Source organism: Ammospiza nelsoni, chromosome 7 (assembly GCF_027579445.1).
Source record: "Ammospiza nelsoni isolate bAmmNel1 chromosome 7, bAmmNel1.pri, whole genome shotgun sequence".
Classification (NCBI taxonomy): domain Eukaryota; kingdom Metazoa; phylum Chordata; class Aves; order Passeriformes; family Passerellidae; genus Ammospiza; species Ammospiza nelsoni.
Genome location: NC_080639.1, coordinates 36292275 through 36304774, shown reverse-complemented (window position 1 = coordinate 36304774; position 12500 = coordinate 36292275). Strand labels below are relative to the sequence as shown.

General features: G+C 38.8%; 1 protein-coding gene across 4 annotated transcripts in view; it reads left to right on the top strand.

Annotated features, from left to right (window-relative positions):
• Nucleotides 1-12500, top strand: part of GTDC1 (glycosyltransferase like domain containing 1) — a 293649-nt gene that overhangs the window by 140242 nt on the left and 140907 nt on the right. For all 4 annotated transcript variants that reach the window (XM_059476534.1, XM_059476535.1, XM_059476536.1 and 1 more), the window contains exon 8: nt 11880-11989. In XM_059476534.1, the coding sequence (XP_059332517.1) occupies nt 11880-11989 (110 nt within the window). The remainder of the gene's footprint in view (nt 1-11879; nt 11990-12500) is intronic.

The following is a 12500-nucleotide window of genomic DNA, read 5'->3' as shown; positions in this document are numbered from 1 at the left end:
CAAGCTGCAAGGGACAGGAACGTGGAAAGGGATTTTAAATAGTATTTTTTATTTATTTTATACATATATAATATATATATATTATAATAGATAATTAATATATAACATATGATATATATATATATATTTGTATATTAAAAACATGTATATCGAACAGTACCTTGTTCCTTTTGGCAGAACAATACAAGATTTGTGTAGTCACTGTTTGAACTCTCAATTGAAAACTATTTCCAATAGAGACATTTGAGAATACAGCGACTTGTATTTTCCTCATGATGTTGAATATTTTGGACCAAATCTTATCCCATCAAAATGCAGGTGTGACAAGACAGCAAAACAGGAAGGAAATCCATCCAGAAATCACATTTGAGTACCCAGAGATGCCATTAGGCTCAACAGGCATCCTCAACATTGTGCACAGCCTGCAGAGAACAGGTCGATATGCTGAATAAATAAGGCAGACTGAAGACAAAGGCTTTAAATACAAGTGTTTGTACAGTGTTAACTGGAAGGCACCAGGTAGGATAAAAAGCCCACAGGATGTAAAATGACAAATTCAAAATGGGAACTTTTTAGCAGTATCTAAGGAAAGCCATCCAGGTACTCCCAAGGAAAACAGCACTCACAGGAGCATGACACTGATGGCATGTGGCGGATGAACCTCTGCCATGAACATGTGGAGACATTAATGTAGAAGTTGATACCTTTTCCTCTTCCAGATGTGAAAATAGTCTAACTTCACATTCCTGCAAGCTGGGGTTAAGTCTGAGAGCAGATACTATAGTCACAGGATGATTTAGGTTGGAAAAGACCTCTTGAGGATCATGGAGTCCAACCATTCGCCCAGCACTGCCTAGCCCACCACTAACCCTTGTCCCCTGGTGCCAGATCCACATGGCTTTTAAGTCCCTCCAGGAGTGGTGACTCTAACAAATAACAAATAAGAAAGTGAATGAAATAATTTGAGAAGGTCAGCCTTAAGTGGAAAGATAGCTTGGAAGTGCTCATTCTTTGGTTGTTCATTCCACGATGCCTAATCTTGAAATGTCTTCCTGCAGCAAGGGAATTTGAGGCACTGAGCCCTTCCAGTGGAAGATGTGTTATTCCTTGATCACTGTTTTTAAGAGCTTGTAGAAAAGTCCAGCATGTGCTGAAGGTTCTGCTATAATGGAAATCTCAGCATCAATTCCTCCCTCTTTCTTACAGCATGTTTTCTCAAAGGGTTATAGGCAGCTTATAGTCCAGAGGAGCAAACATCTCTAATTTTGATACTGGCAAAAAAAGATCCTCTGTGTTACCTTTGCATTCTTCAACTGAGAAGCCAGATAGAATTTTGAGTAGTTTGTTGTGTTTATAGTACAGGTAGAACCTCAAGTAAGTGTTCCAAGAGCAGTAACTGGGCTTGTGAGCATCTCTTAATATCCTTCCTACCTGCTCTCTGATTGAGATATGGGTAATTAGAGACTCAGAAATCCCATCTTGTAGCCACAAACTAAACAAAAAACTTCAGTTTGGAAAATTTTAAGACAATCACTCCATGCTGAGATAGAATGACAGGAATTAAGTGAGGGCTGTGATGTTCACCTGTGAGGCTCTGAGACACCACAAGAGGAAACAGCCTCAAGTTGTGCCAGGGAGGATTAGGAAAAAAAATCCTCACCCAAAGGGCTGTCAAGCTGTGGCAGAGGCTGCCCAGGGCAGTGGTGGAGTCCCCATCCCTGGAGGGATGTAAAAGCTGTGTGGATGTGGCCCTTGGGGACATGGGTTAGTGATGGCTTTGACAGTGCTGGGGGAACAGCTGGACTCAATGACTTTTGAGGGCTTTTCAGATCTAAATGTTCTGTGAATCTCTTACCTTTTAGCTTTCCAAAAAAATTGCATGTTTGCCCATCTTACAGAAAGATCCACAGAGGACAGTGAAGGTGTTTGGGTTTGAGTGGTGTTTTTTCTCCCTTGATTTCAATTGCCTGGCCTCCTGATTAATCATTGAAGCAACATTTGCTCTGTTGGCATCAGCAGTGTAGGAAAGGAGAGGGGAACTATCTCAGAAATACAAAGAGCTGAGATATTTTGTGATCTCTTCCCACTCAAATGTATCCTTCAAATCTCATTCCCTTAGTCGAGGGAAATAATTTCAGTTACCCTGGTCACAGTAGAAAGCAGCCGTCTTTTTGAATGCCTTTTTTCATTAATGTAGATATGTTTCTGAGATGAGAAACGATGTTTCTTCTAATTACGGTTACATGTAGTTAATTTCCTTTTTTTAAAAGCTCAGTGTGAAAGCCAGTTTCCTTTAAAAAGGGAGGGGGGAAGAAAAAAGTGATACAGCTGATGTTCCTGTTGCCTTAGCAACAGATTTATTTATTAGGGTCTGAAATGACATGAGTTAATATACCACATACCTGCTGATCGGCAAACTCTCCTATTTCAGCTCCAGTTGACAATTAAGTCCTGGACAGCTACAGCCAGGGGTTAATGTTACTCATTAGGAGAACTAGGTCATTACTGGGAAATCAAGGCACTTAAGGCAGCATGGATAAAATACAAAATTCAACATCTCAAGGAGTGAGGGTTTTTATGTTAATTAACCTTATTTTCCTTTCATTAAAAAAAAATCTTTCATATATGCATATGACAGTGGATCAATTAATTGGGAAAGGGAAGAAAAAATAGAAGTAAGCTATAGTTTACTTTCCTCTCCTAGTTGTCTTCATTTCCTTTGGAAGGGTTTCATTATTTTATGGAAAATTCTTATGTCTATATGATGAGTAAAAAGGGTATTAAAATTAAGAAGGGAATCATCATGGAAATCAGCTTTACCACAAGGGAATGAGCAAATAAAAGCCTTGGAAATGAAAATAAATAAGCTTTGCTAATACCTCACCTAAGGAGCAGAATATAAGCCCATCAGAGCTTGGAGATATTTAGAGGTACTTCTTTGCTTCTTTATTAAGCAGTTACATAGTTATTTGACCTTCAGAAACCGAAACTTTAGAGAACTAATTCAAGTTGTTGGCAAATATTCTATTTACAGGAAGCTGATCAGTGGCGTAGCCAACAGTAACTACTGTAGGTAGTAATTGGCTTCTGATTTCCAGGAAAATTAAATATATTCTCTGAAAGTTTTATTAAGGTATCTGAGTGGGAGTTTTAACTTGATAAGTCATAAGTGATTTAATAAAGCTCTCCTGAAAGCCTTTATTTACTAACTTTTAGCAGGCTTCATTTTGATATTGGAGAACCTAATAGGCTAGGAAAGAATGGTATTAAAATGAGACTTATTTTTTTACTCACTGCTTCCCCAAATACGCTTCGTTCTTTCACTTCTGCTAAGCACTCTGTTTTCGGTATTTAAGCTCTGTGGCCCAATTCTGCTTCTTATTGTGCTTAGACCAATTTTCACACAGAGAAACTTTCTTCAAGTCCAGGTTGGATTTGGTTTGGAGCAGCATGGGCTTCTGGAAGGTGTCCCTGCCCATGGCAGGGATGTTTGGACAAGATGAGCTTTAAAATCCCTTCCTGCCCAAACTATTCCATGGTTCTGTGATGCTGTGATTCCCTCTGTGCTGTCCAGATGCTTCACAAAGCAGCCACTTCAGTGCCATCCTCCAGAGCCTGTTAGAATAAATGCTTTAGCCACAGTTGAAAAACTGATTTTGAGTTAATGTAAGACCACGACTGCATCACCTGGACAGTTGAAGAATATTTAGGCTTGGAACAGGTGCATCACAGATTGCCCTAACAGCTCCACTAAGCTTGGCTCTCCCTTTTCCCAGGATGGGAAATTCATTTTATGGTGGATTTTTTTTCCTTCCTGTATAGTTGTGAAACCCAAGTCTTTGAGCGGAAGCACATGTCAAATGGGGGGATTGAGGAGTCCTCTCAAGGCTTCTCTACCTATCCCTCTCAAAGCAATCCTTTTCCACTCCATTCACCCAATCTTTTGGGTGAATAGAGTAGAAATCAAAAGTTTTGGTCTTCTGAACCTCATCCTCCTGTCTTTGCTAGGCTCAGCTCCCTGGGCATCTCCTCACACATAGTCTTGTACAGCAAATTTGAATCTCACTCTTTTCTAGTTCTAAGCCTCTCTCTGTCTCCATCCCTGTCTCTGCAAGGAACCTTCTGCAACATATCCAATATACAGTTTGCACTTTTACTAGGTAATGTTGTATTTATGCTTTTTTTCATCTTCTTCTTCATATGTTCTGGAAAACTTCGGACAGGATTTTTCTAGAAGATTATAGTCCAAGATAAGTCTCAGCTTTGGGGAACATCATAGGCAAGGACAGAAGAGGTTTTGTAATCCAAACTCCCCAGCAAACTTAATAGATGGTGCCACCAGTCCCCTTTGTAAGTCACAGCACCCTGGACCAAAGTATGGGAATAACCTTTAAGAGACAAAAATCAAATATTTCATAAGCAAGTGATCTAATATTCCTCCCAATTTTCACCAGAAATAGGAGGGTTATGTTTCTTCCATCAAAGCTGGTTTTAATTATATTATAATATATTTTAATTATATATTATAATTCTCCTTACTGCACTACAACTGTTCAACTCTCTTCTCTTCACCTTCTTCTCCTCCCTGCTTTCCTTTTTTCCATTTTTTCATGCTTTTTTCCCCCTCCTTGTGTCCTCTAATTGCTGTTTTTTCTCGGCTGTGTTTGTGCAAACCTGACTCAATGCATTGGGTTGATTCCTCATTCTGGAAGCAGGGAGATTTGGAGTTACTTTAATCTTGTTGAATAATGAGTTTCAAGCCTTGGTGCCAAGAAAGTTCCTGGTTGGAAGCTTCTTCCTTGGGGCTCCCAAAAGGATGAGTTATCTCGGGTACCTGAGCTAATTCCTCTCAGGGCATTACTCAGTGAAGAGCAGGATGCACTTTTTGGCCCAAGCAGGGCATCTGGTGGAGTTTTAAGTAGCTGTAGCTTGGTTGTGTGAATCCATGATGGAAATCACAGAGGGGCCACAAGGTCTTGTATGGTGGGATCACCATTCCCAGGAAAATCTGTAGGAATGTAGTTTTTATGTAGTACTTTATACATAAATTTATATTTATGTATGTTTTTTGTTCTTTCAAGGAACTATTTTAGCAGACTTTTATGCACTTACTACCATATTCATAACCATCTTATGATTGCCATGACATGACTTTCTGCAGTATTTTGTAGTTGAATTGCAGTAGGATACATTGTGTATGGTTATCAGGGCTGTCAGGGTCACTCAGATATTTTATGACCTCCAAACAACAGGAAAATCTTTTTTTATGTTGCCTTCGGAACACTAAGGGAAGTTAATTTTATTTTATTTTTTTAAATAAACTCTTTGAGGTAGTCCATAGCACTTACAGGGCTTTGTTGCAAATTGAAATAAAGTGTTCTGTTTGTTTTTTTAAATCTGAATCCTCTACTTGGGGACAGCCAGACTGGCCAAGCTGGAATAAAAGAAATGAAAGGCACTGGAATGAAAGTGCATTGATTTTTACACCAAGGTAACTGAGACCAAATGATGGTCTTTGTCTTCAAAGCTTAATCTCCCTTTAGGAAATAAGCAGGAGGCTCCATGACTGATGCTGATCCCAAGATTTCTTTGGTTAGGGGACATGCAATATTTTATTTTGAGTTTTTTCTTCGTGAGTTGTGAGGGGAGAAGAAGAATCTAAACAATAAACTCCCAAGGTTCTTTCTTGTTTCTTTTTTTATGAATCTCTTGTAGATAACAGGAGATAGGAGAAAATGCTTTTCCAGCGTAAAGCAAAATGCCACCCATTTTTCTCAGGCCAGCAATTTGAACAAATCAGAGGGTAAAATACACACTCCTCACTGTAAATACGTCATGGCCTCTAATAGAAAATAAAACACTGCATTTGCCAGTACTGTTTGGCTGCTTTTTGCTTCTCCAGTGCCATTTTTTAATTCCTTGGCTTGCAGAGGTGTTCTGAAAGCACAGGCAAGGATCAGGACCCTTTTTTGCTTGTAGGACCTACAAATTGCCAGCTAAAATTTATTCTGTAGGGTTCTTTTTCATGCAGAAATATTTTCTTCTACTTGACTCCATTTTCTGTGAACTGAGGGGGTATTAAATATTGTGGTAACTTTTGATGCTGATGATGCCAGACAATGTTTAGAGGCACAATTACAGCAAAGACATTTTGTAGAGCAGATCAGCTGAAAAGGAAAACTCGCTGGACTTAACTACATATTTGCAGTCTACCTCAGCCCCATCTTGGAAATGTAAAAAGATGGAAAAATACTGTGATAAATAGAATAAATGGAAAGCAATTAACTTTTCCTCCATGTTTGCATTTTCATAGTTATTTCTTTTTTCCCTGTTTCTTTTCTAATTGTCCTTTCCTGGCAGTAACATTTCCTTTTTTGCATTTATCATGAGCATTGTTACCAGAATTTGGTATTAGAATTTTAATTTTTTTTTTTGTCGCCTTTTTTTCCTCTCATAATCTTAACATAGAAAATGTATATTAAAGTCATTTGATTTAGGAAAGTCTTCTGTCCTCTGTGAAAATAATTACTGGAATGTATTACATTTCATGTATTGAATAGGCTTGTAACATGAGTCCTCTTCTTTAAGAAGAATATTATTCTACTAAAGTATTTACTGACTGTGATTCTCACCATATTTCTGTAAATTAAAGCTCTTCTAAGACCATATCTTGCAGATTTGGAAAGCTGGGCCGTGCTGTCTTGTGGGAAATCAGTGTCAGGAAAAGAGCAGAATTCTGCAATTCTCTGTTTTGAAGGCCAGGTTTATCTTTTATGGCCACACTTCTACTTTCTAACATTATTTGATTATAATAAACCTGTATTCAAATTTTTCTGAGCTCAAGATTTAATGTGAAATATCCAAGTGTAATACAGTGCATAGTATAATGGAGGGAAAAACTCCCTGATATTGTTCTTCAGTATCAGTTTGGATGAAGTGGAACCTTGGTTTTAATTCTGTAGGGTGTATGTAGGTTTTCTATTTACCTTGTATTTATCCTTTTCCTCCCTGTGTTTGGATATGCCATACTTAGTTTTCACTAGGAATATTTTAAATTTTTTAATATTTTTTTTCTCTTCTTGTGTTTTTCTTACCCTTTGAATTGCTTTGCCCAGTACCTCTGCCTTCTTTGATGCTCATTACTTCACTTCCCCCCCAAAAAAAGGATCAATGTCATCCACGTCAAGGTCTGTGTCTTGGAAACTTCATTTCCTTTATTTTTAATTATTGATTCTGTGCTCATGGACTTGCCCAGCCCCTCACACATTCCCTGTGCTCTGCTGCAGCCGTGCCTTTCCTGGCTGATGTCCCCTGTCCCGTTCTTTTCTCCCAGGATGTCTCTTGGCACACTGGTCCTTCATCTCCACGATTGCTGCCCAGCTTCATCAATAATGAATGATTCTTCAGTGGCATATTCTATCAGCTATTTTCTAGCATTCATTGTAGGCAGGCAGAAATCCATCTTTTACCTCTTGCTAGATGACCTAACACATTTTTAAAAATATCTTGCTTCAACATCTGAGGATTTTGTTCCATTTCTCACCTTTGCCCATGACGTCGAAGTGATTTTGGGGAATGGGGAGGCAGAAGGAGCTGCAACCACTGGATTTAAGGCACTGCACAATTTGGGATTCTCTCCCTCTGAAAATCTCCCATGCTAAATGTTCTAAGATCAACCCTTTTGATATTGCTTTTGTAACCCTTTCAGAATGTGTAGCACCTTAATGGTGGGACTCCATGGTCTTCAAAGTCCTTTCCAGCCCAATTGGTTCTGTCATTCACAGAGATGTCACCACAGGGCTGTGGCTTTCACAGGCATTACATGGCATTTATGGAATATTTTCTCAAATATTAAGACTTTTCCCCCTGTTTTTGCACCATTTTTAACTGATAAATGCATTAACTCCAGCTTTTAGTATGTATTTTTAATAGACTTCATTTATTTTCCACCTTTGAACAAGTCCTGCTTTTTCACAACTCTTCCACTTCCTAATTGCATTGCTAGTTGTGCCTTCCTCCAAATCCTAAATAACTGTGATTATCACCATGTAGGATAAGCTTACATAGACTTAAAAAATTAAGCTAAAGTCAGAGAAGACCATATGGGTTTCTTACTGAATTTCACCCAAATTCAAGAGATGAATATTCATTGAATAATGTAAAGGGCCAAGTTCTGCTATTTCTTTTTTTTTCCTGTTTTTTAATAATGTGTTTCACATCACTGGTTAGGGACGTGGGTGACAATAACTCCAGTTTAGGTGGTCTCCATGTACTCTCCTTCCAGTCCCAGCAATAGGTAAGGCTCAAGGGCTCAGGCTGAATTCCCAAAATCCCTGAAGAGCAGAAGGGTGTTTTGGAGAATGTTGCCATTGATTGTATAGAGCAGCATCATCATAGTGCTATGAGGTTGCATTTTAAAATTACTTTAGGCTGAAAAGTAGGATGTCAAGTCATCAATTAATCCTGACAGCATCCTTCTGTGGTGAAAAAATAATATTGTCACACCCATTTTATGGCAGAAAATCTAAGGCAGAGACAATAATGGAGGCTCAGTAATGGTGGTGCCGCTCCCACCACACTCCCATTCCCTGCTCAAGGACACTTCTCAAAGTTTTATATCAGATTACAAAGGGAAGCCACTAAATCAGGATGAACCCTGGTCCACATCCCCCACCCAGATCACTGAACCTCAGCCAGTTCCTAAGAGAAACTTCAGATGTCTCTCTGAAATTGTGGGTTAGAGTCAATAATAAAAAATCCTGGATAACAATGAGAGCTTTGAATATGGAGATTAATGTCTCCAAGGCAGGGCTCTCAAATCTGAGCACAGGTGTGGTGTCTGTGCCTGTTTTGTGGCATTACAGCTGTAGTTTGGTCATTCTGATGTTTTTATGTTTTTAGGATGAAATTTAGAGCATCTTCATACCATGCCTAGTTCTTATTTTTCCTTTACCAGATGCATATCAAATCAAGTGAAAATACAAAAGCATTTCAAATACCTCAACTAAACAACAAAGCCAGACCCTGGAGTCACATTATATTGATTTTCCCCCAAACATAATATCTTAAAAGAAAAGTTTGCATTTTAATATCAGGCTTTTATACTGTTTTGCAGTTCTTCTTCAGGAAATGGAGTATATATAATTAATACTGTTTAATAAAGCTCAAAAATGCAACAGATGCAGCCAAAAGTGCACATCATTTTGAGCAGATCTTTACAGAACAGACATTCCATATTGTGTTCATCTTTTTCCACGATCACTGCTATGGCAATCTGGTGTGTTTAGCAGTTGTTGCTGAGTAAGGCAGACTGGATTGTATATGATTTTTTCCATGTCAGCCAAGAAACAGAGCTCTCTCCTTTTTGATGCAGCGAAGAGGTGGTCTTGTACTATTTATTTGTTTCTACCAGGAGCAGCTAATACCTTCAGTATTCTGCGAGAATAATAATAAACTGCAGTCTGTAGGTGCACGGGCCAGGAGTTTTCTGGAGGTCTTTAATGAAAATAAAATGCTTGTGGTGTGGAGAAGTCACAGGAACTGATGGAGTCACTTAAGATGAGCTCCCAAACAGAAAAGCTACAAGAGTCACAAAATGTTGTCATTAAAATCTGGGAGTGCCACCTAAAAGGGAAACATTTTATACTGGGGGATGGAAGGAGGATCACCTACAGCAGAAAACCCGCAAGAGCGGCTCCAGTGCAGAGGAAACGTTTCCCCTTTCAGCATTCCTTCTGGGTGCCAAATTTTCCTTCTGTTCTTCCCCACCTATTAAACAAAGCTGCAACTTCCAATTCCTATCAGTTTTCCTAAATATGTGCAGCTTATGTGGCTTCGCCGAGCTGTAAGGCTCCGCGTTCTCCTGCCAGCTCCTTGACAATGTGGCTCCAACAGCATCCTCCACTTTTGGCTGCCTCTGGGACCCCTGGTCTCTTCTGGAAAGCGAGAGGGAAAGCATATCCTTTGCTGGAAGGACTTTTTGTGACTGCAAAGCTGATGGCGGGGCTGTGAAGAGCTTGGAAGGATCCCCGTCAGCGTCGTGGCTGTCGAGTCTGTCGGCTCCGCGCGCGGGGACGCGCCGGTCCGCCGGCACGAGCTGAGCCAGGCTGGGCTCGTGGCATCGCTCAGAGAGCACACGCAAAAACCTGTCCAGGGGAAACTGAGGCTCAGGGGAAACTCTGTCATGAATTACACCAGCTCCCAGCATTGTAGAAGTTCTCCTTGCAAGCATTCATAACGGGGATGTTCTCTTCCAGCCAAATGCGAATGCACGCGATCCCGTGTTGGCTCTTGGAGCTGGGCATTTGGAGGGAGCTCAATACTGGCAAAAGTTTCTGCACAGAAGTTACCTACCAGAAACAGGTGGCTCTTTTTAGCATGAGGATGCAGCAAACTAATAGTCAAAGATATGGGATCTTTGCAATTGGGAGAAATACACCCTGCAAACCAGTGCTTGCATCCACTTGGGTTGCTGGAATTGCCATGGAAACTCCTGGTTCACAGATGTGAAACAAATCACAAGGCTTGTGCAGTTGCATTCCTCCTTATTATTGGGAACAAAACAAATTGGGGGGGATGGAGGACTTCTTAAAGTGATTATTGTCTGGCTTTATTTTAAGAAAATGTGTCAAATTCTAAAAAAGTCCACAATTCCTGGAGGTTTCTCAGCCTAGGGAAGTCACATTAATTATAAGATTAATTTATTTTAATTCCCTAAACCAAAAATATTGACTGAATGAGAAATTAACACGTGTAGAGCTGCAGATGTCATTTGGCTTCAGATTTCCTGAATGATATAATTATTAATCTTTCATATACTAGTGTGAGAGACCTACAGACTCCATTCTACAAAATTACTCTGTGAAGAAAGACACTAGGATGGCTGAGATATAGATTTTTCCCTTAATACAGGAAGGAAAGTGGTGGAATTTTCTAAATAATAAATAAAACCAAAATATTTTAAAGGCATATGGTGCACATCTGTAGAAATACAATAATTTAAAGCAGAGTAATTAAATGCAAGATTTAATATTCACCTTAGAGTGAGGAAATTATCTCATTCCATTTTTAATATAACTTAAGGAATTTGGGAATTTTAAATCCTTTGTGATACCTTTTGAACCTTTCATTCTATGCTAGTAGAGAAGATAGATTGGAAAATGGGGGGGTTAATTTATTTTTAGATAATCTAACTTACATTTCATGCCATTGAGTGTCAGACCCATACAAACCTTTAATACTGTCTTCAGCTGAAATTATAAATAAGTACAAGTTTCTTATATTCTGTTTTAATTTCCAGTTAACTCCATTAAAATCTAAAGGTAGAAAATGCCTTGTGGTAGTTTATTCCTTTCTTTACCCAAAGCACTGAATGGATTGAAAGCTTTTAATGAGTATAGCATGAATTCCTAAAATTCCAGTTTGAGAAGTCCTGTAGGTTTAGGAGAAGTTTTTGTTTAACCTGTTTCTCCTGAAAAAAAAAAAAAACAAAAAAAATTTGTAATGGAAGTTACATACATATGTTTGGACAGGGAAAAAAAAAACCAAATCCAAATGCGTTTTTTTCCTACCATTTTTTAAATTAATTTTATGTTCAAGTCAGGGCTCAGTCCTTCTCACTTTCAAAGCTGATAATTTGAAGAGTAAATGCATTGTTTGAGGACAGGGAAGAGATAGAGAAGAATCTGATAGATCTGAGCCCAAGTGCTACATTGAGGAAAATGTTCAGCCATGCAGGAGAAGCAAAGAGGGAAATGATTTGAATAAATTCAGTCCCCAAATGTACAATTTTAGAGGAACAGTGTTCTGATAAATAAAAACCTCCCATAATTTCACAACTAAATGTAGACAATGCTGAGATAAATTCTGTTTGTTTTAAGGGAACATGACAAAGATCCTGAAACTTTCTTTAAAGTCCTGATGAAGCTGAAAGAGCAAGATCTGACTTTCCATGTGTCCGTGCTCGGAGAGACTTTTAGTGAAATTCCAGGTACCTTTCCTTTTTTCTTTACTTTAAAGTTACCATAAAGTGGATACTTTCAGAAGTAGTTTTCATTTTTGTATTTTTTATCCTAAAGAATGTGCTTAGAATTTTCCTAGTTGGGAAATGAAATAATATTGATACATTGTAAAATTAAAATTATTAAAGACAGTAAGCATTTTTTATTTTACTTAGCAGGGCAAGACCTTATTTATGACTTGTGGTTCAGTAACACTTCTACTTCTGTATTTATTTAAACAGAGAGATAGGTGTGGGTGATTGGATGGTTCAGATAGGAAGCAAAATCTTTCAGGTCAGGGTCACTCATGTGAAATCCAGACTGAGATTTTAGCAGGTGAAAACACTTGGTTCCCTCTCAAACGTGAGGTTAAGGACTGCTGTGGAGTGCTTCTGGTTTGTATCTGGCATGAAAGTGATCGGTAATCTTTAATATTTTGATACCACTCTTTTGGACAGTCCTTCCGTTTCTTGGCTTCTGCAGAACCACAACACAGTGAAC